Source organism: Cololabis saira, chromosome 9 (assembly GCF_033807715.1).
Source record: "Cololabis saira isolate AMF1-May2022 chromosome 9, fColSai1.1, whole genome shotgun sequence".
In the NCBI taxonomy this organism is placed as follows: Eukaryota; Metazoa; Chordata; class Actinopteri; order Beloniformes; family Belonidae; genus Cololabis; species Cololabis saira.
This window is the reverse complement of record NC_084595.1, coordinates 22,255,882-22,283,768: the sequence shown is the minus strand read 5'-3', so window position 1 is coordinate 22,283,768 and position 27,887 is coordinate 22,255,882. Positions and strand designations below refer to the sequence as shown.

General features: G+C 38.8%; 3 protein-coding genes across 4 annotated transcripts; 1 reads left to right on the top strand and 2 right to left on the bottom strand.

The window, feature by feature from the left end:
- Positions 1-1,373: 1,373 nt before the first annotated feature.
- Positions 1,374-16,175, bottom strand: LOC133451596 (TBC1 domain family member 10A-like). The gene is made up of 9 exons (XM_061730806.1): positions 15,573-16,175; positions 10,826-10,925; positions 9,256-9,363; positions 8,431-8,537; positions 8,211-8,325; positions 6,368-6,433; positions 5,272-5,461; positions 5,002-5,156; positions 1,374-3,896 (listed from the first exon to the last, which is right to left on the bottom strand). The coding sequence occupies exons 1-9, from the start codon at positions 15,755-15,757 to the stop codon at positions 3,387-3,389; spliced, it is 1,536 nt and encodes a 511-aa protein (XP_061586790.1). The 5' UTR covers positions 15,758-16,175; the 3' UTR covers positions 1,374-3,386.
- A 1,445-nt stretch (positions 16,176-17,620) lies between these two features.
- sf3a1 (splicing factor 3a, subunit 1) lies at positions 17,621-23,167 on the bottom strand. 2 transcript variants are annotated; one of them, XM_061730797.1, is made up of 16 exons: positions 23,114-23,167; positions 22,914-22,982; positions 21,668-21,780; positions 21,374-21,581; positions 21,027-21,284; positions 20,859-20,933; positions 20,628-20,778; positions 20,344-20,540; positions 20,045-20,162; positions 19,626-19,933; positions 19,227-19,475; positions 18,940-19,138; positions 18,664-18,818; positions 18,315-18,416; positions 18,131-18,202; positions 17,621-17,995 (listed from the first exon to the last, which is right to left on the bottom strand). In XM_061730797.1, exons 2-16 carry the CDS (start codon positions 22,959-22,961, stop codon positions 17,894-17,896), a joined length of 2,355 nt encoding a protein of 784 aa, XP_061586781.1. In that variant the 5' UTR covers positions 22,962-22,982; positions 23,114-23,167; the 3' UTR covers positions 17,621-17,893. The 2 variants fall into 2 exon arrangements, with proteins under 2 accessions (XP_061586781.1, XP_061586782.1); XM_061730798.1 differs by having other exon boundaries at positions 21,668-21,777; positions 23,114-23,137.
- A 136-nt stretch (positions 23,168-23,303) lies between these two features.
- Positions 23,304-26,689, top strand: ccdc157 (coiled-coil domain containing 157; the record flags this gene model as incomplete). Its single annotated transcript, XM_061730219.1, has 8 exons — positions 23,304-23,551; positions 24,339-24,486; positions 24,587-25,289; positions 25,380-25,457; positions 25,551-25,720; positions 25,865-26,041; positions 26,136-26,304; positions 26,568-26,689. Coding segments are annotated over exons 1-8 (1,815 nt in total), but the record flags the coding sequence as incomplete, so codon positions are not given.
- Between the last annotated feature and the right edge of the window lie 1,198 nt (positions 26,690-27,887).

Sequence of the window (27,887 nt, the reverse complement as noted above, 5' to 3'; positions counted from 1 at the left end):
GCTCCGTCTCCCATCTCTGTTAGCTGGGGATGAGCGAGGTGGGGTGGCACTCCGAAAGGCATTTATTTCCGTTGATGAAGAGATAAATCAGATCATTTCTGGAGTAAGGAAGAGAGCACAGAGAGGGCCTTCTTGGTCATCCCCCTTTGAGATGTAAATGCAACGGTGGCACTGAAAGAGGGCCAGGTGTCTGATGCAAAGAGGGAAAGCGTGACGGTGCATGCATTCCTCAGGGACCTAGACCATTAACTGTTGCCGTGCCTCATTTGAGGAACCATCATCGGATCCATAATGGCCTCTAATAGCCTTTGGGGTTTTACAAGATGCTGAAGTATGATTAATAGCCACCAAAAAGTTCTCTCTTGGATACTCACACTTGTGTTGTTGACAAAATAAAAATGTTCAAAGAATTTCCACCCAAACATTCAACTTTCTGCTGTTGTTAATCAGCTCCTGATGACCAGAGGTCAACAGCTGCAGCTCACACCTTGTTGGACGATTAGGAACGAGTCGACGGGCTTACTGAGGTCATCAAGGCAGCAATTTGCAATGAACTCTTTCACGCTGGAGGCAAACTTCCGATATCCCACACCTTAAGGTAGAGGAAAAAAAAGGCACAGAGCAGTTCAAGTTGTGAATTAAGAAAACAACCTGTTATTAGTCTAAATGAGGAGCTCCCACAGGAATGATCTCAATGTCGGTGAAGAGCCGTTTAGCTTAGGAGAAAGGCTGTAGGGTTAAATCATTTGAGGATACAAACCCTTCAGCTACACCGTTTTTCATTTCCAGGATGGTCCGACAAACAGATGTCTGATTAAATAAAACATTAGCAGATTTGACCCAATACCAAACAGCATTGTTATGGGAAATTCTGATTAATTCACACGGTTCAACTGTCGAGTTGAACTCAGTCTTGGAAGGGAATAATACTTTACCAGGTCATACAGTCACATTTTAAGTTCTCTGTGCTTTGAACAAGTGGGACACACGGTTAGATTTCAATAAATAATGGAGACATGGGAGAAACTGAATACTCCTGCTTATACAGGTAACAAAATACCTCTGAAAGCATGGCTAAAGCACAATAATTACCACAGAAAGTGACTCCAGTTGTACAGAATACAAACAGGAGACAATCAAGTCTTCTCCTCTGACTCTAAAAGTCAGACGATAAAGAATTAACATTTCTCAGAGCTTCAGTAACATTGACTTACATTGCTTGGCCAACTTTGTGATAAATATGTGATTTCTTGCTTGTGTTGTTCTCTCGGATGTAAGTCGCTTTGGATAAAAACTTCTGCTAAATGGCAGTAGTAGTAGTAAATATTGACTCCAAGACAAACAGTTCACAAAAGAAAACAAACTAAATGATGAAACATTTTTTTTAGCTTTATTGAAAAGTAGAGCTGTAACAATTTTAGCTGTGGAATATTGAAAATACCATTAACTTAAACACCGTGTCATGTTTGTGGTGCAAGATTATATAAAAGAAAGTACAGTTATTAAGACATCTTGGGACCCACATGACTTCTCATGTCAGTTACTTTAGGACACTAATCTTTCAAAGTGATGACGCCTGTGCGCCATCTGCTGGCGAGCACAGAGCATTGCATATAAACAAACAGGTAGCAAGCCAAAAATAATTATACTAATATAAACAGAAATTCTTCAAGCTGCATTTAACCAAACGTTTATTTGTAACAGTAAAACTGAAGCCCTGTAGTTGTCAAACGTCCCATATACCCCAGAGTATAAAACGATGACAATCCTTAGAGTAGCATCATTTTATCTTCAAGGAAAAATCAGGGGGGTAAAATAGTGACAGAATATTACCAAGTTAAACAAAATTCCAGATTAACCAATATGTTTTATAGTGTTACATACGCTGATCCAGAACATCCTGTCTTATGCTGCAAGGGATTCAGAGACATTTCCTTAACTGCTCAATAAAAAAATAGCATCAACGGAAAATAAATTTAACAAATTGTTATTTTTGTTTTAATAAGTCTTATCTACACAAAGAACATTAAATTAAACGGAAAAATGTGGAAAGTGTAATGCAGGCAATTATAGAAAACCCGACCATCACAAGTGCGAGAGTTGATTAAATGGCATTTTTTTTAAGCCACTTTACTTTTTATAAAAACTTTTTTTTTTTTTTTTTTAAACGCACCAACACCATCCACGTGTGTGCTCATGTTTGTCAAAACTCCCTTTACTTTCGTTGTGAAAGGTAACAAAAGACTTTTACACAAAAGCAGATTGTCATGGCACTCACAATCTGTCAAATGTCTACATATTTACCATAAGAAAGTGCTACCAAATCTCCCAATAAGTGACAAAATCCCATAATCGCTCTTGACCGTACACATAAATAAGCCTGGTCACAGGTAGCGGCCATAGATCTTGTAACAATGATTGACCTGCTTTGGAAATTCTAGCAAAAAAATAATAATTTATACCCATTTATCCAATTGATTCTCAAGTAATGCCACGGGGAAGGTCAGCACCATTAGGCGATTTATAATAATTCCCTGTCCACATTTTTTTTCGGAAACACATGAAAAAATGTGCACATTAGATACATCTACAATTGGCAATTAGAAAAGGGATTGGCTTTCAAAAAGGCAGGAATGTGTCAAAAGTGGAGGAATGTCCAGTGTTTTTCCTTTCTGGTGTCAAAACAACATACATCAATAACTGCTGGAAGAGCCTGGCACAGTGGGAATCGGTTCATAAAGGGTTTGGACCACCAGTTCAGAGAGAATGAAGTAAGACGAGCGTTGATATTGTGGCAGGGCGTACTCGAGAGACAGATTACATTTCTCAGATTGTTCCTCAATTCAGTGAAAACTGAATGACAGGCTCAAACTTATGATAAGGAGGGGTGGGGGCTGTAACTATAAGCTTTTTGTAACAGCTTTTTGATTTCAGATGGAACTTGTCTGAGGCTGCCCCCTAGTGGACCAAACCCCTAATGAACTCTAATGTCATGAGAAGTTCCACTGCCTGGACTGATTCAGCTCCTGTTGGGCAGCAGGACAGAGTTTCTTCAATATTGTCCCAATATAAATCCTACAAAATCATATGAACTGCAACTCAGTATCTTCTGTCCACAGAATATTAAGACTCGTGGTGTGAATGAGTGTTAAGCAGAAAGACGAAGTTTTGGAGTCGTTTTACAAAAAAGTCCAGATGCTTTAGTGTATGCCAACAACAGCACGGGCCAAACTGGGTCTACAAGGTAATCAAAAGGTCCAATTTAGGAATTATAGTGATGCTGGCTAGTCAGAGACTTTGGCGATGCTGGCTGCTGACTGTAGCGTGCTGGTGCTTTTGTCTACACACATGTACAAACACACGCACACACACTCACTGCAGTAGAGCTACAGGTACGTATCCTGTTCTGTGCTGCTAAGGCTTTGTGTGGATTGCTGAAGAGCTGATTCTTTGGCAGCGGGAAGGTCTGTAGGAGGTGTGCTCTGCTGGTGAGGTGAGTCCTTTTCAGTTTGTGGGATTGTGTCTGGCACTGCGCTGCTGATTGGGGGTGGGGAAGGTGGCTCTGAGGGTGGAGGAGGAGGGTCAATGTGAAGAGGGTATGGATTAGGGATCTCATCAATGGGCTGAGATTTCTTAATGCTGCTCCTCTTCTTCTTGCTCTTCCTTTCCTCTTTGCCCTTCTTCAGTTGCGTCGTGGGTTGAGATGCCTCCAGAACAATGGTGGGGTTCTGCTGCAGGTCTTGGCGCCTGGGGGGCTCGGCCAGCATGATGAGGCGAGCGCCGTGCATCCTTGGAGGTGGTCGGAAATTTAACTCTCCCCGGTTTTTCTTCCAGCGCTTTAGCTGGGTGTGATGCTCTCTCTCTACGTCTCGTGCCGTCACTGGGATTTCGAGAATCTGCAAAAAAAAAGAACAACCAGTTCACAAATGATCTCCCAAAGATCAATACTGAAAGGTAATGTGAGGCTACGAGAACAGCCCTCGCTGGATATGTATTTATTCCACTTTGGCCATTACGTTCAAATGTGAACTCTCTCATTAAATGCCAAAAGGTCCCTGGGCCATTGTGGATGCACCATCACCCACAGTCAAGACAGCCCAGCAGATAAAGAAGCTCGTTGTTAGACGAGACAGAGACTCTTAGAAGAGTAGCAGACACTCAACAACCAGTGCTCTTGTCAATTTCACTGTTTATTGTCTGTTTAATTTGCTCTCAGACTTTTCTCCTACTCCCATGGCTACGGCTGTGAACACTTATTTTTCCTCTAATGTTTCCTACTCATTACAAAGAACTGTACGATGGTTGCTTACCCCGGAAAAAAGTAAAAATGAACAAAAATGTGGAGGGAAATTCATTTGTAGGAGATAAATTCTACTGAAGGAAGACCAGAATTGCATGTCTGTCACAAAGTACTTCACTAATGGACATTTTAAGAGAGAACCCGTTCACGGTTCAAGAATAGAGCTGGGTATCGATTCAAATGTCAAGAATCGATTCGATTCCAATTCTTAATATTCAAAATCGATGAGCTGTTGCCTGAATTATATGACTGTAAAATAACTAGTGAAATAATAATTTCACAATAATTATTGTGAAATAACTAAGAAATAAATAACTCAAACAGGCCTTTCAATATCCATTTAAAGTGCAAAGAAGAAAGAAATTGCAACCCTTCATGCAGTAAACAAATCATTTTAGCTTGTCTAATTTATTCTGTCACCACGCACACATATTGCCATGAAGCACCTGGCATTTTTCAGAAGTGTCATGACAAACTGTGTGTCCGACTAATGGGATTAAAGTTCACCTGGCGAAAATGATGAGAAGAAAAAATTAAAAAAAATAAATAAATAAAAAAATCGATCTTTAGACTTAAGAATCGATTTTTAGGAATTAATATGAGAATCGATTTAGAATCGGAAAATCGATTTTTTCAACACAGGCCTATTCAAGAATGTACCTTTCCTCTGTACAACATTTAGCAAAACCCCTTGTTCTTACCTCTCGAACGAGGAAGCCCTCCTGCATGTAGCGAGGATCTATGGCCCTGAGCAGCTCCATGGTCTCGTACAAACCCTGGCAGGTCTTCAGCTTTTCACGAGTCCCCAACATGCACTTAAGTAGCACCAAACCCACTCGAAAGATTATTTTGACTCCTACAAGGAGGGTGTGAGAAAAGACAAACGAGATTCAGAGTGAAAAGATTGTGGTGCTCAACTTTACTTCAATAAGTAGTACTAGTGGAGACTGGCTACTGTGAGCTGCCGTTACCGTCACAGAGGAACATATCCCAGACGCGCAGCACAGACGCCCAGGGCAGGGTTCTGGAGAAGGCACACATGAACCATTCAGTCATGTAGAGTATGGGGTCAATCTTATGTTTCTCCAAATGTCTGTAGGCTAGCGGGGAAATGCGCCGCAGCAGAGCAAACAGCATCTCTCCGTCTAACTGGATAGCTTCCTGAAAGAGACACAGGTAGAAAAGTATTACAAGAGAAAATAAAACTCACTTCACTTTAAGAGCAGAAAAAACAAATTCATATGCAAATGTCCAACAATTACACCAAGCCAGTCCAAATACAATGCACTTCTAGCTCTGTGTTCTTTTTCCCTGAGCGAAGTCAACTTTTATGATACGATATCACTGATAAATAGTAAGAAATACGTACAGGACTGTCTCAGAAAATTAGAATATTGGGATTTTCTGTAATGCAATTACAAAAACAAAAACATCATACATTCTGGATTCATTACAAATCAACTGAAATATTGCAAGTCTTTTATTATTTTAATATTGCTGATCATGGCTTACAGTTTAAGAAAACTCAAATATCCTATCTCAAAAAAATTTGAATATTCTGGGAATCTTAATCTTAAACTGTAAGCCATGATCAGCAATATTAAAATAATAAAAGGCTTGCAATATTTCAGTTGATTTGTAATGAATCCAGAATGTATGACATTTTTTTTTTTTTTTTTTTTTTTTAAATTGCATTACAGAAAATAAAGAACTTTATCACGATATTCAAATTTTCTGAGACAGTCCTGTAAATTAAAGTAACATGACGACCTATCAAATAACTGTCCGAAGAAGTAATCTAGTAGTCTACAGACAAACAACACCCTCTGATTTCCTAAGCAGCTGTAGCCACGTCAATGTTATAGTTGTCACTATGTATCATAACAGCTTGTCCATATGTACCCAGACTGGTTCCAACAGTAAAGCTGTGTGATAGAGTAAAACCTACTCTGCTCCAACTGTAATCCCAACAATAACCTAGTAAGGGAAAAGCTGTAATTATAATCTCCCTGCATCGCTACCAGTGGGTGATGTCATTGTTCTTGTTTTCGTTTGTTTTCGTCTCACCAGGCCAGGACTGTAGTAGCCAGGAAGATATCTCTCGCAGATTTGGACCAGCCCCCAGAAGGCATCCTGTAAAAAGAATACAAATGATGTAATGAAAGGCGCTGTTCATCTTAGACGACACGCCTCTGCTGTCATGGAAGTCTGACAATGCTGGAAATGTTGACTCTGACCGTAAAGGAGGGAGAAAAAAAATACTAAAAAACAACAAAAAAACTAAACTATATCTAGATTTAAAGTCCCCCCCAAAAATAGTTACTAAAACTGTAGTGAATAAAGTTAAAAAGGGATCAATGAAGCAAAATTGATGAAAGGCATTCATTTGGATACAAAATGTCCAAACTACTTTAGAACTTTCTCAATTTTTGAGGTGTAGGCTGCCCTTGTGTCCACGTGAGAGGAAAGGGTGGAAAATAAAACAAAAAGGTCAGTATCAAGCTACAATTCAGTGTAAACAGTTGAAGCAATGACCATGGGTTTTGGCTTTCCTAAAATCATGGTATGGATGATGTGCTAGTCTGGCAAACTGGGTCTCAAAAACAGAAGGACATGTCCTTCAAACTTGTTCCCAAAGGTTATCAATTGTTCTTCTTGTGAGGTCAAACAGAGAGAAAGACACTGGGCAGCCTCAAACTCTGAGAATGGCCTCATTATTATTATTAACAACAACACCAAGAACACCAAGAACATGTGCACGCTTTGGTCATATGAAAACAAGATGCATTTTTTTCACGCAAGATATTTTTCCTCGTTTGTCATGAATCCTGCACTAGACTATCAAAGGGGATTCATTTTCCTTACACTTAGCATTAAGGTGGGAGTGTGACGCCACACAAGGTCTGATATTATTTTTAAAGATGGGAGTATGACTACATGGAAATATAGCAAAATGCTATCTGAAATAAATGATCACCATTCACCATAAGATGGCTGAGGAGGAATATTCCAAGGTAACGATCCAAAACACGCAGCCAAAGTCCTAATACAATCAGAAGAAAAAGGTGGAAATGGTAACTTTAAAACCTGTTACCTTAAGGTAATCTTATAGAGCAAATTAAAAAATATATATCTGCAGAGCTGCAGAACAAGTATCAGGAGTTTGACTACAGTGGTGTCCCACCATGGTATGGAGAATAATGAGATTAATGTCCAAAACAAGTATTTAAAGTACAATTTCAGTAATGAAAGGACTCGTGACTTTTGTTAGACTGAGATCCAGTCAGGCCTGTACTTAAGAGCATAAACATGCACCTGCTCATTTTCTGTAACGAGAACATACATTACTGTTAAACTTATATATAAATAATGGTGTTTCTGCAGAGTGATACAGTTTTGAATTATTTAGGATTAAAGTGATATTTGTACCAACTTTGTTGTCTACTGTAATCTAATTTCATATTGTCTGTGTAAATGAAATTTGTTTGCAAATTCAATTAATTGTGGAGACTTTCTTGATAACATAATGCAATTAAGATGGCCTCACTGGCTTCACAAGAAAGAAAAAGATTAAATTTAAAGACAACCCATCCATATCAACAAATAAAGAAAAACTACACATGGAAATATTACGATTGTAACAATAAAACATGCATACAAAAGTGATAATTAGAGACAATGTGTAGAATTCTGACAAATCTTTTATTCTTTCATTGTTCAGAAAACCTAAATGCTGTTGGTGTAGTATTTAGTCTCCGGAGAAGCTCCAGGATTTATCTGTACATTTTGTTTACAAGTTAACATGTAAAGTCTAAATTAACTTTTCAGAATAGGCCATTTGCACCACAGGTGACGGCTAATGTGTGCATGTCTGTTGTGTGTGATGAAGAAAGAGAAGAGCGTGCGGCACCTCAGCAGGCATGTGCATGAGCAACACCGCAGCAATGGGAGCCTGGGCCTGGCAGTATCCCTCCTCTGGTCTGTAGAGCGTGTAGGCCTTCAGAACACGGAGCAGATCCTGCTGCCTGCATAGGCCCCACAAATGGATGCATACGACGTTAAAACAAATGACGTGTTACACGCCGCGGTTAATTTCAGTGTGTAACACTACATCACGTCAGACAGCTTACCCGTGTCCTCCCCGTGCAACAAACATCTCGTGAAAGGGAAACTGTCGATGGAGGTCTTTCTCAATCACATCAAGCCATTTGGGGTCTCCTTGCTGACTGTCCAGCTCCTGATAAAACACACGGAGGACACAAATAACTCCTTTACTGCACAACAGAGTTGATGGTGATGTGCATTTAAAAGGAAATGATTCATCTTAAACTGTAATTCTATAATGTTGATTAATAATTTTTGTTTCCAGATTTTAACCTATCATTGTTCACGTGGAGGATGTGTGTGAAAATGACCCGATGTGTTTTTAACCATGATTGTGTGAGTTTTTATATGATGGTGTTAATTTTATTAACACCATCATATAAGCACTTTGCGCTCCTGTGTACGAAAAGTGCTATACAATTAAAAGTTCGATTTAATTGCTGCACACATCACATAAACATGTTCAAAGATCGATGGACAGATAGACGGATCTACATACATGAGGGCATATTAATTGATTTATTCTCTTTTTATTTTCATAATAAACTTTAGTTTCCTGGTTGTCCCTCGGGCTTTGGAAGTCAATATCAGACAAAGCCTAAGCTGTGAACGACTCAAGGATTTCATATATACACATAACTATAACTATATATATTTTATATTATAAAATGATCGAAAGGGAAGTGAACTGACTCCATGGGAGAAACAAACACAAACATCAGCCTCTCAACCAAAGTGGTAATGGCCGGGCATGACCGTAGTTTCAGTAACAATTTCAGATGAAATTTGAAAAAATGAAATGAGTCACCCATTGCACTGAGTTGAGGAAGTGAAAGAAGAACCCATCTGACCTGAAACTTTCCTTGGTTCTGCTCTTTCTTCACCTTCCCTCCCGATAAGTAGAGCCACGCACGGCCTCGGAGGGCAGGAGGGATTCCTTTCTGGCACCGGAGTCTCACCTGAGACCCAGAAGACAAGGATTTGACAAAACACCGCATGTGCCAGTGGGGACGTTTGTTAATGGTTTCACAAAGTCCACGCAAAGAGCAGACAAGCTAACATACGAGTAAAAGGAATGGACCCAACACTTGGTATTGGTTCCTTTTTTCTTCTGAATGGTTGTCACTTGATACACTAAAATGTCCACAACTGCAAGCACATGTTGACATTACTACAAAACCTGCAAGTGTAGCCACAAGACAAACCAATGTTCAGAGATACAAACACTTATATTTGACTAAAAATGTGTCAAGCAATGTATAATGTAATGTTGTTAAATATTTCATTTTGCTAAAATGTGGTGAGAAAAAATTACTGAGAAATTATTGCACTGCAAAAGGTGTATGACACACCTTTTCTGTGGCCTCAATAAGAATTTTACCCTGAAGGATTCACAGCAAAGCTCTGATTACAGACTGTATTAGTAATGAAAAAAACAGTATTAGATATGAGATTTGGTTTGGGCATGACATCTAAATGCTGTTTCATTTATATATAGAATATACAGACAAGGTTCTCAAGAAAATCCCTTATTTACTTGGGTCCGAATGTGGAAGGGGAATATCAGGGCCAAACTGTAATGTACGTGTACTGAGGTACGCAACTTAATTCAGTTAAATTCAAACATTTGTTTTGCGTAACCTTAAGCATGTCTCATCTAATGTCTCCAAGAGCAGAAGCCTCTATAATCTTTCACAATCACACACAATCCCTTGTTTATGCAACACATTGGTTAACCTGCTGTGCACATTTCCCAGACACAGTGTGATCTGTTGAATTAGTATTTCAGGTAACCCTCCCCACCTAACCCTTACATGACACGTGAACACTTCTTAAGGAGACCACAGTCTTTAAATAATACTACTACTACTACTATATTTATAATTATTATAATAATTACTTTCAAGCAGCAAAAGCGTAAATCAGGGATTATAAACCCTGACATTCACCACACAATCGCGCCAATGAGAACCACTTGCTTCTGCACTTTGGTGCATCTTTTGCTTATACTCACAGTCCCTTCATTAGAGTCCTTACAGCCCCACCCTGAATCTGAGACTGTCAATTTGTCACATGGTTCACAGGCTGGATAGAGCAGTGGGTTGTGCCCAGGCTTGCTCCTGACTCCAGGAAATAAGTTGAAGCGACAGCCCTGTGCCGAATTGACGAATAACATTTCACACAGAACTTGCTAGACAAGTGGATCCGCAAACAATGTGTACACAAACCCTCTTTGTTGTGCGTGCACATACTTGAAGACCGACATGTACATTGTTTGATCCTGTGAATACAGCTAGTCAGAACAGAAACATCTGCTTCCCAGGGACTACGGTAATGAAGTTGACAGATCTACAATAGTGCTATACAAGCAATAAAAATGCTCCATTTGACAGTTTTGTGTTATTAACACCTGGTGCTGACCTTATCGAATCTCTTGATCATCCACTTGTCCCAGTGGCTGAGCATGTCCAGCCATTTCACCTCCCTTTGCCTGAGCACCTCTGTGGGTACATCCTGAGATCTGTTGAAACAATGAAGCAAAGATACCAGTCATCAGGTAATATTTTGCATTTGAAAATACCTACTGAACTGAATGAGACCAACACTGAAAAGTATTTGTGTAGATGTAACACAGGCCATGTCAGAGGTAGGCCCTTTTCTTTCAGAGGGTAAAAAAAAAAAGTGTATCTCTCTGCACGTGGCCATCATTGATTTGTAAAGAGTCAACTGTAAAATGAGTCAATGTCAGCGAGGATCGGGTACAATTAAAAAAGCTTGTTTAGGTTAAGAGAGTCAGGACTAGTCTGTTTTGTGATATAATTTAACTGTAAAATATTTTCATGCAAGCAAAATCCCCATTATATTCTCCAACTGAGAAAGAAGAAGTAGGCAAGTCATATATACAGAGGTCTGATGGTTTACTGAGACATGTAATTATCTCATTGCCAGAAGCCTGTAATTGCAGGGTTACAGTGTCCTCAAAGAGCTGCCTTTTTTCTTTTTCTTCTCCTGTTTTTTTTTTTTTTTTAATTCAGGACAGTCCTCTCTCAGTTAAATCTGCAGGGTAATAGTTGTAGATAAGTACAAGATGTTGCAGCCTATCTTTGGCTTCCAAAAACCTTAAACAGTGATGAGTAACTTTCATTACCAAGCAGTGTAAGCTACACCATGACTTTGGGACCGTTTAGGAGATCCTGCCAAAAAGGGGCCCTCTAAAAGAGCACCAGAGCCCTGGCTCCAGCTCTGCCAAAACCTCCAGTAGAAAACAGGAAACTCCTTGCCAGCCGGTGCTTGGCACACATTTCACTCACTCCTTCCACTATTTTCGTACTCTCATGTGGGCTTTAGGCCCCGCAATAAAAAGAGAAGTAAAGAGTCCTCTTGAAAAAAAAAGAGTCCTTACAAACACCAGGAAACTGGACCACATTACACCGGTCATGAAATCACTACACTGGCTTCCAGTGAGTCAAAGGATAGAGTTTAAAATCTTACTGCTGGTCTACAAAAGCACTCAATGGTCTTGAACCAAAATCCATGCTTGATCTGTTAGTTCCTATGAAGCTCCCAGACCCCTGAGGTTCATCTGGATCTGGTTTGTTGTGGTTCCCAAGAACAAGAACCAAGCAAGGTGAGGCAGCGTTCAGTTATTCTGCTCCTCACCGGTGGAACAAACTTCCTGTAGACCTGAGGTCTGCTCCAACTGTCAGCTCCTTTAAATCAGGGTTAAAAACATTACTGTTTACTGAAGCGTACTCCTAAATTAAATACTTACCTGCTGTACTCTACTGCCCTTACTTTTTAACAACTTGTGCTTTTTATTATTTGACCTCTTTTCTTATTTTATTTGTTATTTACTGTTTAATCAGAGGTGTCAAGTAACGAAGTACAAATACTTCGTTACCTTACTTAAGTAGGAATTTTGGTTATCTATACTTCACTGGAGTAGTTATTTTTCAGATGACTTTTTACTTTTACTCCTTACATTTTCACGCAATTATCTGTACTTTTTACTCCTTACATTTTAAAAAACAGCCTCGTTACTCTATTTCATTTCGGCCTTTAAAAAACTACCCAGGTAAATTGCGCCATCCGGATAGAGTGAATTTGGTTAGGATAAATAATATGTCTCTGAAGTTTGACTTTTTGCACCATTACAATACTTATAGGCAACTAGTCATCATATCTTCTGCTCTCTGAAACACATGTTAATGCTCAATAGTACACATATATGGTTCTTTAATATATTTGCATTATACTACGATGCATTCATTTCCAATGGCTTTTGTCCTTAATGGCTTTTTTCCCCCTTACATTACTTTTACTTTTATACTTTAAGTCGTTTTGAAACCAGTACTTTTAAACTTTTACTTGAGTAAAAAACTTGAGTTGATACTTCAACTTCTACAGGAGTATTTTTAAACTCTAGTATCTATACTATACTATACTATACTACCTGAGTAATGAATGTGAATACTTTTGACACCTCTGTGTTTAATTGTGTCTTGCTGCTTTTAATGTTGATGTGAAGCACTTTGAATTACCTTGTTGAATTGTTCTATACAAATAAACTTGCCTTGCCTAGATGGAGACGACTGTGGAAATGACAAACGAGTGGACGGGACAGCACGACATGCTCCCTCAAAATATGTATGTATGTAGTAAATATCAGGGAAATGATTGAGGATACATCACGGAATTAAGCAGAACTATGATACTCGACATCGATCCATCTTCATGCGTCTTTCTCTGATATTCAACGTGGTCAGAAACAGGCCAGAAATCCCTGGTGCCACGCAGCCGGTTGGGAGCGTTGTTTTCCCCCAGACAACTAAAACATCATCCATGACTAGGGGTTGCTAACCGTCCCTTGAAAAACGGAATCGTCCCGTATTTATAAACTAAAGTAGGCGTCCCGTATGGAGCTGAAAAGGGACGCACTTTGTCCCGTATTACTGTGAGAGTCAAAAAAATAGTCATAAAATGCCAATGGAAAATGGCATTGAGCTGTTGAGTTAACAAGTTATTTTTTTCTGTTTTACTACAACTGTATCCTACAGTCATGGCCTTTGAGGCACAAATATGTTATATATAAGTTTTCTACAGACTTTCTGTTTGCACTTTTGTTATTGCACTAAAAATGTGCACTATTACAGAATGGATGTGCCGCTTTTTTCTATTGTTTTATATGAATTTATACAACTTTAAGTTAAACAGGACAGGTTTCTGTTTAAGAAAGATACTTATTTTATTCAGTTCATTTTGTTATTTTGTATTAAAGTGAATTGCTGTATAATACATTTGTTTTCCAAGTCTTCATGGCATTCAAAAATATGCATTTAATTCAATTCAGGTTCGAGACAAATAGTTAAAAAAAATCATTTCACTCACAAAAAAAGGGGCTAAAAAATGTCACCACATCAGGAAAGGTGAAGGCTGCCAATGAAGTGTCCCTTATTTATTTTTCCAGGGAGTTGGCAACCCTATCCATGCCATGCCGTCATAATTTCTTTACTTTTCACACTAATAACCCTGCCTGAAAAGGATTACACCAGCCGGGGGTTTAAATGAGTAGAAGGAGCTCTCAGATCAAAGCAAAGCTGCAGTCAGCGTGGATGAACCATGACTAGGGTTGCCACCCGTCCGGTAAAATACGGAATTGTCCTTTATTTGAGAAAAAAATGTTGCGTCCCGTATTGAACTAATACGGGACGCGATTTGTCCCGTATTTTCATTAACGCCCCATACACACATCTGTCACACACACACACACACACACACACACACACACACACACACACACACACACACACACACACACACACACACACACACACACACACACACACACACACACACACACACACACACACACACACACACACACACACACACACACACACACACACACACACACACACACACACACACACTAAATTGATCAATAATCAATTCAATTGATCAATTCCATCATCAAAATTATGACAAATTAAGGTTCAACATATCATGCTTTGCATGTAATAAGACTAGGTAATATATTAGTTTCACCTTTTAAGTTGAATTATTGAAATAAATTAGCTTTTACACCAAATTCTAGTTGAATTATTGAAATAAATTTACTTTTACACCAAATTCTAGTTGAATTATTGAAATAGATTAACTTTTACATCATATTCTAGTTGAATTATTGAAATAAATTAACTTTTACACCAAATTCTAGTTGAATTATTGAAATAAATTAACTTTTACACCAAATTCTAGTTGAATTATTGAAATAAATTAACTTTTACACCAAATTCTAGTTGAATTATTGAAATAAATTAACTTTTACACCAAATTCTAGTTGAATTATTGAAATAGATTAACTTTTACACCAAATTCTAGTTGAATTATTGAAATAGATTAACTTTTACACCAAATTCTAGTTGAATTATTGAAATAGATTAACTTTTACACCATATTCTAGTTGAATTATTGAAATAAATTAACTTTTACACCAAATTCTAGTTGAATTATTGAAATAAATTAACTTTTACACCAAATTCTAGTTGAATTATTGAAATAAATTAACTTTTACACCATATTCTAGTTGAATTATTGAAATAAGTTAACTTTTACACCAAATTCTAGTTGAATTATTGAAATAAGTTAACTTTTACACCAAATTCTAGTTGAATTATTGAAATAAATTAACTTTTACACCATATTCTAGTTGAATTATTGAAATAAGTTAACTTTTACACCAAATTCTAGTTGAATTATTGAAATAAGTTAACTTTTACACCATATTCTTCACCTGTAGCAATATTCTACACCTTGGCTGATGTGGACATACAGAGCATAGGCAGCTATTTCAGCTGCTAGTATGGTTGGCTGTCTGTACAGTCATGCAAGTTCAATGCTATTAAAGAACACGTTTTTTCATATAAAATAAACACATTTTTATGCAGTTTAGAAGTTTTGGGGCTTTTTTTTTGGCTCGTGCGCTGCTGAAATTGGGGCGTCCTTTATTTCTATTTCTGAAAGTTGGCAACCCTAACCATGACTGAAGCCTGATTTATGGTTCCACGTTAAATCGACGGCGTAGGTGCGCGTCGCCCTGGTACCCTATGCCGTAGCCTCCGCGTCGGTGCAACGCGGAAGCATAAACCAGCCCTCCAAGTGAACTCACGCCAGCTCCGAGCCCTGCTGCGCGCCGCCGATGAAGCCGTATTTGTCGGTGTGCGTGTCGTCGGTGAAGCCGTTGATCTCCGAGTCCGAGCCCAGCGAGCTGGCGTCGTCGACGTGGCTGCTGCTGACGGTCCTGATGCTCCCGGTGTCCGCCGAGGCTCGTCCTCCGTTCTCTATCCTGGCCATGGCTGTGGCCGAGCTAGCTCTCTACCTAGCCAGGGTGGCTATGATCGCAGGGAGAGCTTGTTTTGACAGCCCCAAAAAAAAGTCAGTCAAACTCCATGCGAGTCATGATTTCCATGCACTAAGAAAATGTTGTCCCCTGAAAACACGTCGAGGCGTCTCCCCGTCTCGCCACATTAACTAAAAGTCTGGTTTAACATTAGCAGGCTGCTGCTAACTATCGCGATTCAAAACTCTCTTTACTTTCCAGACATCGGTGCTACATTATGAGCACTTTCTCCTCCGGTGACCACTTACAAGCCACGGCAGCTGGTTGATTGACTAGTTTATTCCCCCCTAAGCGAGCCTGGCGTGTTGTCCCATGTTCCAGCAGCCTGCTGCTGGACAGATGCTGTCTCCAGCAGAAAAACTCACGTCTGGGTTTCCACTTTGGGTTTTATCCAAATAATGTTATGGTTTCCCCTAGTGGCTGCTTGGAAGAATTAAATAATCATCTGTATTGCTTCTCCTCTGCTGGACTATATACAGGACTGTCTCAGAAAGTTAAAATATTGTGATTTTCTGTAATGCAATTACAAAAACAAAAATGTCATACATTCTGGATTCATTACAAATCAAGTGAAATATTCCAAGCCTTTTATTATTTTAATATTGCTGATCATCAGGGGCGTCAATTGGGTATGGCTAGGTATGGCAGCCGCCACACCTATTATTCTATTACTTAATACACATAGAATAACTACAAATGCAAATCAGAACAACATGATCGATTTCACTAGTTATTATACACTGCAAAAACTCAAAATCTTAACAAGAATATTTGTCTTATTTCTAGTTAAAATGTCTAATTTTTAGTCTCATTACACTTAAAACAAGAGTCATCACCAGAAAAATAACTTATTTGACCATTTTCACTTAAAATAAGTGGAAAAATCTGCCAGTGGAACAAGATTTTTTTGCTTGTAATGAGAAGATAAATCTTGTTCCACTGGCAGATTTTTCTACTTATTTTAAGTGAAAATTTACTTGAAACAGGTGAAAATGGTCAAATAAGTTATTTTTCTGGTGATGACTCTTGTTTTAAGTGTAATGACATTTTTTTTTACTAAAAATGAGACATTTTAACTAGAAATAAGACAAATATTCCTGGTAAGATTTGGAGTTTTTGCAGTGAGCGAGACTGCATTTGAAAAAGTTCCAATTTTTTCTTGACCACACAGATAAGCTACATACAAACTTCTGTGATGAGTATTTGCTGGACGTGTTGATTGATACTTTAAGTTCTGTGACTCGTAACCTTGCCATACTTTAGCTTCCACTGAATTGACGCCACTGCTGATCATGGCTTACAGCTTAAGAAAACTCAAATATCCTATCTCAAAAAATTAGAATATTCTGGGAATCTTAATCTTAAACCATAATCAGCAATACTAAAATCACTTTGCATTGACACTTTATACTCATATTTTTACTTATACCACTACAGTCACTCTGCTGTAGATTTTTCTGACATTTGTATATTTATATATTTTTTTTGGTACATAAGGAGACATGCCCTGTTCATTTTTATTCTACTTTATTCTTGTTCTATTTGAGATTTTCAACGTCTTGCTGCTCAGTTGTCCTGCAATTGCCCCTCTGGGATGAATAAAGTTTTCTGAATCTGAATAATAATAAAAAGGCTTGCAAAATTTCAGTTGATTTGTAATGAATCCAGAATGTATGACTTTTTTTTTTTTTTTTTTTTTAAATTGCATTACAGAAAATAAATAACTTTATCACAATATTCTAATTTTCTGAGACAGTCCTGTAGTGTGTTGTCTCAACACATCGTAATGAACCAGTTTCTAAATTAAATGCCATACATAAAATGCAGATGTAATTATTTAATTCCTTTAATTGAATTGACATCATTCGGCGTTCTGCATCCTTACAAGTTACATGTGTATATAAAGTCATGCGTGCCATCATAAACAAATCAGGAGTTAAACTACATGGCTGCCAGAAATGTTATAATTCTTTAACCATTCAAGAACATGTTCTTCACATATAGTTGTATGAATAATACCAAAAATTACCATTAAAACTACAATGACACAACATGAGTGATAAAACATTGTTTCCCTCTTGTAGCAAGCCTTATTTCTTTCTTCCACCTCTCTCCTTCAGGGCCAAATGAATGACTGATCCATTGGTCATGTTGTAATACGCCAGGGAGTTGGAATCCTTGATGAAAATACCCTACAAAAATAAAGTTATAAATTAAGTATTTTGATCAATTCAGTAAAAACGATATATATATATATATATATATATACACATTTTTTTTTGTATTTATTTAAAATCAAATTAAGACAAAAATTAAAAAAAAATTACCTCATACTGCAGCTTTTGTTTTCCAGCTGGCATGCCTGTAGCTTCATGAATTTTGACCTTGATAACAGAAACCTGAGGAGACATTACATTTTTTTTAAAATGCGGAAGCAGGTGCATTTGCATCACTGGACAAGATATAGTGAGAAAAAAAAAAACTAACAAAGATAACCAAACAGTTGCACACCTGGTCTGTAAGTGGCACAGTGAAATTCAACACTTGGCCACTCAGCTTCCATTCAGTCTTATCCTGCATGTTGGGAACCTGCACTTTAACCGCCACCGGACCCTGGAGATGCAAACAAATCCATTAATGAAAGTTTAAAATATGATAGTTAAGGCAGCTTAACACCTCATATGCATAATTCATCAGTAAAGGATCGTTTTCAAAGTACAGAATAATCCTTCACATTGAATTCTGTTCAACGTAGGTGAATGTGCCACTGTATAAGCAATAAACCACCGGCATTACTTGTTTACAAGTGTAATGCACTTTAATGCAGCTTATGCATAATTCATTGCTGCAGCAAACAAACCTTATTTCTGCGAAGGAACTCATCCTCTGGAATGAGGTTGTCTTCTGTCTTCATCTTCTTGCTGACTGGTTCATCATCATGTGGTGGGGGTGGATGAGCAGGTGGTGCAGGGGCAGATGTTGGTGGTTGTGGTACTGGAGGAGCAGGAACAAATGCTGGAAGAAGAAAATATTTTCATTTTTATTCAAAAAAAAAAAAGAAAATGAAAGAAAGAATGATGTCCAAGGCAGGTTCATGGGAATGTTTCTGAAAGATGTTGGGAAACCTCCATCCTACCTGTTGGAACAACCATTGGAGGTGGTCGTGGGGCCATGACGTGGGGTGCTGATGGTGGCATGGGAACCACATTGATACGGGGAGCAGGAATCATGGGAGGCATCGATGCCAAAACCTGTCCTGGTGCCAGGCGGACCACCGGAGGTCTTGGGATTACAGGTACAGCAGACAAGAGGGTGGTGCGCACTGGAGGGGCCATCTGTTTAACAACCACATCAGTGAGTTTTTGAAGAGGTATACATGAATATATTGTTTTATTTATTCATTTATTTAAGATGGGGACTCACGTTAATAGGTGGGCGAGGCATTGATGTGATAGGAGGACTGGGTTTAGGTAAAGTCATTGAAGAAGACGGCATGGGATGGTGGTGATGAATGTCACTTGGTTTACTTGGGCCAATCTTCTCCTTAGCGTCATCTTCTCCCACCAGTCCTTTGGCCTTATGAATGGCTTCAATCTGCTCTTGCAGAGTTATGTTGGCCTGTGCTGCCTGTTGTGTGCGAGCCATGCTTCCTGAGTGGCCGTCCCAGGTAACCTGAAGAAACCAAAAGAACACAAAATATGTAGCAACAAAAACAAGGCATGTATGTAAATGTAGCATTTACTATTGTAAACTGAGGATTAAAAATGTGCTCACTCAGTTCTGAAAATCTCATGGTTTTACATAAAGTTCCACTGTTCTCACCTTCTCTTCTGGCTTCTGGATTTCTTCTTCACCAATCTTCTTACCGATGGCTGTCTCTTCCACACCAAAGATATCAGTACGCCTCTCAGCAAGTTGTTTCAAGCTGCTCTCGATATCCAAACCAGGAGCATACACTTCATCCTCGGTCTGTCTGTCTCTGATGCTGCGGTCTCTTTGTTCTAGCCAGCGTGGATCCAGCAGGCCAATGCGCATGTGCTCCTGCATCTTACTGGCCTGAATCTTCTCACCAGTAATTGGAGAGATAAGGTACTCATCCGGAGTTGTAATTGAGGGCTGCGGTTTGGAGGCTGTAAAGGGGAGGGAAAAAAAAAAAAAAAAGGTATCAATTTATAACACACACTAAGCATAGTAGTAGATTTCTCACTTGTTTTTTTTTTCCATCTGGGTAAACATATTACCTTTGGGATCGTAGTCTTTACGAATAATAACCTGGTCTGGAGTTGGAGGGAGTGGGGGTGGCATGGGGTTGTCAGGTGGCAATGGTGCTTTCATGCTCATCTCATCATCATCAGATCCCTGAAGAAACACCGTGTAATGTTGTTACCAGAACATTTTACTTTTTTTTTTTCTATTCCCAAGCAGTGGATTACAGAAATTGGTAACTGAGTTATATGAAAAATTAAAACCAACAAGCTAATATCTACATTATTTAAACATCAATTGGTCCTAATTTGACAACTATGACATTAGTTCTGACCTCATCCATGTCCTGCACTTGGGTGTCTTGATCAGGTTGTGAAGCGTGTCCTTCACCCCGATTCTCCCGTTCATCTTCATCATCCTCACTCTCAACCTCCATCTCCACCTCTTCACTTTCTCCATACTTCTCATAACGCTCCTGGATAAGAATGCGAGCACCCAGCTCCTCTGGAGTAGTAGGTGGGGGGAAGTGGCCTTGGGAAACAAAAACACACCAGTAAATATAAATTATTCTGACTACATTTCAGAACTTACGTTTTTTTCTTGTTGTAGTTATACTACCTTGTTCATTGGGTTGGAAATCAACTGTCTCGACGACCACGAAGTCATGCCAATCGATCTGGGCATATGCTACCCGTTCTTTCTCCCTTTCCTCTTCCTCCTTTTTTCTCTCACGCTCCTGGTACTTTGCCCACTCAACACGGTACCGTACCTGTGGTTTGTGCCAGAAGACAGGTTTAGGACATGCAACATATTCTATTTAGTGCTTACTCTGACACTTTCAGAAATTACCTGGTCCATAACCTCTTTTGGGTTCTCAGCTTCTTTCTTGAGCTTGGTCAGTAGGCCTTTAGGAGGGATCAGAATCTGAAAGTCAAAAGGCAAGATATGGATACAATGAATGATCACCATCTATCAAACAGCATATATAAATCAATGAGGCACCATTTGTTAGGTCACCTTTGTGTACTGCTCAACCAGTTTTGTGAAGTAGTTGAAGAGGCTGTGCTGTGGTCTCAGGAAATCAAACTGGTAGTTCCTCTGTTCCTTCTGCATCAGTTGGGTAAGAAACTGACGGCCATTGCGAGCAACAAACTGTGCCGTGAGCTTGACAACATCTAGATCAAATGCTGAGATTGATGGAGGATCTGCTATGAACTCAAACTCGGGAGGTGGCTCTTTGGGGACAACAGTCTCTTGAATCACCTGGGATTGCACCTAATGATAAACAGGACATATTTAATATTATGACCAAAAGAGTAGTAATTAAAAAGTAACAACAGCGCAGACTGAAACACAATACTGACCTTCTGAGGAAGCTGCTGGGATTGCTGCAAAGCCTGCTGCTGCATAACTTTGGGCACTGCAGCAGATGGCTCCTGTGCTTTACCCTCCTTAAATTCATTAACTTTGTGACGGTAATAAGCATGATAGGGATCATTGGGGTTGAGGAAATTGAACTTTGGATTGTTGATCTCATTCTGACGGATTCTTGCTTCAAACTCAGGCCCATTCCTGTGAATTTACAAGAATAAGCTTATATTTTGGACAAAAACACAATAATGACTGTAGCCATAAAGGGCATATATGAAGTAACCGACCTAGCAACAAAGCTGGCTGTCTTGTCGACAATATTTCGGACCTCAGGAGGTGGATAGATTATACCAACAATAGGTTTGGTGGCTGGAGTTTCCTCTACAGGTGCATCATTCTGCTGAAAAGATAAACAGTTGAAAACCAGATCAATGTCAGATCTCATTTCCCCCCCTATGCAGTCGTTTGTAGGAGCAACAGTAGCACTATAGCCCCCTACATTCATTATACAAAACAAATTATACTAAAAACAATGTTTTACAAGTTTCTAAAACATGGGAAACACCAGAGGCTTCTTGACCATATCCAAAAGCAAAAACAAATTTCAAACAACAAACAGTGCTCTACAGAGCTATTGCTGAATGGAATTCTCTTCCGGGTTACATTTCTAAAACCCAGAGCAAGGTCAGTTTAAAAAAACAAGTGAAGAAATACATAGCTCACAAAAGTTTGTGTAACCATAAATTATTTATTTACGGTGTGTCGTGCTGCATCTGAGTGTGTTTTTTGACACTGTATACGTGTGATGATCCCCCACAAAATCACATGTCACTATATCTGATTGGATGTTAAGACTATGCTTTGCTGCTATTTGCTTGCTAAATGAATTGCTAAATTTGCTGATATGCTAATGTCTGGTACTTTTATAGACTGTGCTTTGTCTATGTAAATCTTTTTGTGATGTTTGTTTAAATTTGCTGGTTTGTTAAATGTTGTTACTTTTATAGACTGTATGTTGTCTATGTCAATCTTTTTGTGATTTTTGTTAGTGTATTTCTGAAATGTATTTTTTATTTTTATCATATTATTTTATTGTTTTATTGATTAGACCCCAGGAAGAGTAGATGATGTAAATTACATCAGCTAATGGGGATCCAAATAAAATCAACACAGACCACCACAGAAGATCAATCACAGCTGTAACCTTCTACCATAGGCATACTAACTGAATCTTCAAATAGATTACTGTTTTGGTGATTAATAAAGTATTACAAAACTGAAATAGGACTTCAACACAACTATAAACTTTGCATCCAGAAAAAAAAAAACACAACTTGTGCCAATAACGCCCGACCTCATGAGGTTAGCACGCTGTGCTCTGATTGAACTGTCCAAAATTTGGTATTGGTTGCTTTAAAATGCTGAGACAAATACAGGCTGCCGTAAAATAAAGCACAAGTTAATTTTATTATGTATTCTATACAAACAGAAGCATCCTGCAGCTTTCCCTGCTAACAGTGGCTGTAGTGTTACCTTGATGGTCGGCTCCGGCTGAACTATTTGAACAGGCCCAGGCGACATGGCTGAGTCTTTTTGTCAAACCTGAAAAATAGCCAATAAAAAAGACCGGTATGAATCTAGTGTGAATTAAAATACATGTCTACGTCATTTATAATTAAAGAAACCACTTTTAGTGAACTAAAATGTAGAATTTAATCTGAATGAATACTTACTGCGTCGCGCTCTCGTTGTATTAATGGAGGGCAACCACTTCCGGAAACATCCCGCAAAGCATTGTGGGACCTGTAGTAATTTATTCCCTGTTACCAAGGAGACCGTATGAACAGCCTACACGTTTCGTTGTTGTTATAACAATGTGTTGTAGTAGTACGCACAGAATATAAATACAGGACAGTTTCAGACATGAGTCAGTTGTTGGGTCGTCAGGACTGTATTAGGAGCCTCCGAAAAGATCTAGAGGACATTCAGGGCGCGATTCTGGATGTCTTTTCCAGAACCGGACCACTTCAGTTCTCCTCCTGGAAATACCCTGACAAACTGTCCTGCAAACTGGATATGGAGTCTTTGCTGGAAGAGTATGACTATGTGGATGGAGAGGAGGCATTCAATCAGCACTCCCACATTGTTTTGCTGGAGTTGGTGATTGACAGGTATTGTAATATGTCTATATTACCAGAGGTGTCAAAAGTATTCATTCATTACTCAGGTAGAAGTATAGACACTAGAGTTTAAAAATACTCCTTTAGAAGTTGAAGTATCAACTCAAGTTTTTTACTCAAGTAAAAGTATAAAAGTACTGGTTTCAAAACTACTTAAAGTACAAAAGTAAAAGTAATGTAAGGGGGAAAAAAGCCATTAAGGACAAAAGCCATTGAAAATAAATGCATCTTATATAATGCAAATATATTAAAGAACCATATATGTGTACTATTGAGCATTAACATGTGTTTCAGAGAGCAGAAGATATGATGACTAGTTGCCTATAAGTATTGTAATGGTGCAAAAAGTCAAACTTCAGAGGCATGTTATCATTTATCCTAACCTTTATTGGAATGTACATCCAAGTTTAGTTGCAGGAATCTGAGGGAACGGATGTAAGAACAAAACTGGACAAGAACATCTGAAACAACCACAACCAAATTCACTCTATCCAGATGGCGCAATTTAATTGGATAGTTTTTTTTTAAAGGCCGAAATGAAATAGAGTAACAAGGCTGTTTTTAAAATGTAAGGAGTAAAAAGTACGGATAATTGCGTGAAAATGTAAGGAGTAAAAGTAAAAAGTCGTTTGAAGTATTGATAACCAACATTCCTACTTAATTAAGGTAACAAAGTATTTGTACTTCGTTACTTGACACCTCTGTATATTACTTTAACAAAACAAATGAGTTCATCAGGATTCCAAGATTTATCTTTCTGCTCTTCTGCCTGAAAAAGGTTGCTTCTTCTTCTGCAAAGTGTCGGTGCTTATACTAAGCAAGAGGGAGGATGCTGCAGAGACCAAGCCCAGCAGAAAGGATGCCTGTCAGTTGGCCTTGTGGTTAGGAACTATTGGAGCAGTTTAATTCAATTTTCCAATAGGAAGGTAGGGATGTTCAAATTTAGAGAAGATTATATCAATATAAAACACTGCCAAAATAATATATCCTACCTCTCAGAAACTTTTATGCTCTCTTTCTTTCCAGGAGATGACCAAATACATTGCAAAACAGACACAACCAAAGACAATTAACTGTGATGACACAAAGACAGAGTCACCAGTTTCTCAATTAACTAGCCCTGAAACTGTCTTTCACAGAAGTGCGGTATCTGGCATGTCCTCCACCAGCTCATTTAAATTTCTCCCCCATAATAATGGTCATTCCAGTCACACCAACAACACCCTGAACTATCATGAAGCTGACTGCCGTAGTGCAAGCTGCCAAACTATAGAATCATCACTTGTTCCCTGTGATGCGTGTCAACAAGTGCAATCGCATTTGATAAATACAGGACGCAATTTGGTACATTTACTTCAGAATGAGGGCCTGCCCTCATCTCTGCAGCGTCTCTCAGCGGTTATTGAGGATTCAGTAGAGGTGGGACATATGATCGCAAGTGATGTTGCCCAGTGGGCCGACATGCAGCTCAAGGATATACGGCGGCTGGAAAAACATCTTCAGGATGTGCGGAACACTGTACAGCCCCTTAAAGACGAACTGGTAGCAGCTGAAAAGGAACGTAAAAGATTAAGGTCTCACTTTGAGAAAGCACAGAAAAAGTTCAATCAAGAGGTGGAAAAACACCAAACAACAGTAGTCCAACTGGAGTTTTCATTGCAAAAAGCAAGGCAATCTGTGAAAGACACAGAGCAAAAGCTGCAAGAGGAACTACAGCAGCTTAAGAGAGGTAGTAAACTCATACACGAATTTACGTGAGAATTCAGTAAGATGACATGACATTTACGATTACACTTTGTTTTTAACCTTTTAATGACAGAAACCTTTGCTTTGGAGGAGAGTAACACCAATCTGAAAGCGAAAGTAGTGATGCATCAAGAAACTTTACAAGCACTAGGTAAAGACATGCAGGATTTAATTTACAATTTCTTCTAACAAAATGATGGTTTACTTGTTGTGGTGCATAATTAATTACTTTCTTTGGGGTCAGAATATGAAAAGAATGTGTTGAATGAGAAAGTGAAGAACTTACAAAAAGAAGAGGAGGCCTGTTCTAAACTACAGCAAAGGATCCATCAACTGAAGGCTGAAATCTCTGACACTCAACTCCTTCTTGACAAAGAGACTGCCAAGTACCACAGTGCCTGTCGGCAGCAAGAGGTCAGTGTCACAGCAAACACCATCACTTCTTCTTTTCAGCTGAAGATGTTGACTTTCTGACAAAAATAAATCCCACAGTTATAAAATAGATTTATTCAGGACATCTAAACTGATTTTGTTCCCCTTTTTGCTTTTAAAATCTAGTCAATGCAGATGAAACAAAAATCTTTGTTGGGGAGAGTTGATGCTCTCGACGAAGAGTGTGAAGAGTTGCAGAGGCAGCTAGAGGAGAGAGAGGAGACGGAGGCCGGCCTAAACAACCAGCTGCAACAGATGTCAGAGGTGAACCAACATCTACAGTCTCAGCTTACTCAACAGCAGGTATATCAGACCACCTACATGTTCACGGTCCACATTAATACTTTGATACTTCATAGCACATGCTCCTATGACCTGTTTTTTCTTTTTCTGGCAGGACTTGTATACAGAACTCCAAAAAGAGAAGCACACGCTAGAAACACATGCAGATGAACTGAAGAAACATGTGGCTGAGCTGAAGGAACATGTGCAAGCTTTAACGGAGAGGGAGAAGCTATTGGTGTCTTTCCCAGAGCTCAGCAGTTGGCCTCAGGACCAACCACAGAGTATGCAATTGCTGACATTACAAGCATCTATGTACACAAATTTGTTCAGTGTTTTTTAGTCTTCTGAAGACTCCAATATCCTACTTTGGCTGTTGTATGTGATAGAAACACAAATGAGCATACTCTGGGTTAACATTTAAGGTATATTACATAAAAGTGTAAAACCTGCATTCAATCAAGTCGTTTATTTCATTGATACCTGTTTCTTTATTTGAGTACAGTTGTCCTGATTGCTTACTTGCATGTTTTTCTTTGCATCCAAGGTACAGGTGACATGCTTTTGGACATGGAGCAACAACTGAAGGCAAACAGTATACGAATAAAAATTCTGGAGCAGGAAAATTCCACTCTGCACAAGACTCTGGAGAAACTGCGGCAAACAGCACTCAAAATGACTTCTGGGTAAGCATAGTAATGTCACGGATTATGTTGAACCTGTGAACCAAAATGTGAAGATATGTAAAATTACTATCATTATTATTTTCATTCATTATTATGTACTTTTTAAGTGCGCATTTTTGGTCATTCCCACATCGATATTCAAATGCTTTCTAAACATGTTCATTTTCAAGTTTACAAATCGGATGCTTCATCACCTTCTTATCATTTCATAATATACTTACAGTATTGTTTAATCACTCAGTTATATCTGCCTCTGTAGGGTGAAACAGCATGTGAGAATAAGGACAGGTCACTCTTTATTATAATACTTCAAACTGCTGGATAAACAAGCTTGCTCCCCAGGGTTTGGGGATGTTTTTGATGGGAGTTATTATGCAGTGCATCAGCTCCATGTCTGAGGGTACAAGTGCATCCAATCTTGCTGAAATAGCAGAATAAATGAAAATCAATAACAAGGAGAGTAAAGTGAGTCAAATTACTATAAACAATGACATTCTGTCTGACTTACCCCTGTGAGGTCATACTGATCACGGCCTGGTCTTTTCCTGGATGAGTTGTATGTTTTCTAGATGGGTGGAGTTGTACACAATCACACCACACATCCTCATTGCATAACTCAGTTATTACTCTCAATTTCTATGCTTTGTTTCTTCAATGTGCTGTGTCTTTTGACTTGTTTTTCCATGGCTGCTATGTCTTGCATGTTTGATGTATGCACACTCAACATGCAGAAAAACAAAATGTCTTGTGATATTTATCACAAGTACATATAAGCCCAAGTTTTCCACCCAATATGTAATAAAATGTTGAATTCTAAGATAAGCAGCATTTTCTAAATCTGTCAGTTCATCCATTTTAATAACAGCTTTGTCCTGTTTCAGGTCACTGGATGACTGGAGCATGTACATGTTTTATGAATGAGTCCTCAAAATACTGTTTCCATCATGGCCTTTGTTACAGGCAGAGCAGCAGCGCAGCTCAGCTGGGACACAGTGATGGAGAAACGGGAGCAAGAGGAGCAGAAAGAAGCCCGCGGTCAGCCGGATCAGAGGATCGTGTTTCTGCTTCCCCCTCGTCCGTGCAAATGCACGTTCAGACCCTCAGCTTCCCGACAGACTCATCTGCTGCTAAAAGTCATACACGCATACGAAACCCTCATCTGCTTCCTGACCACAGAGGCT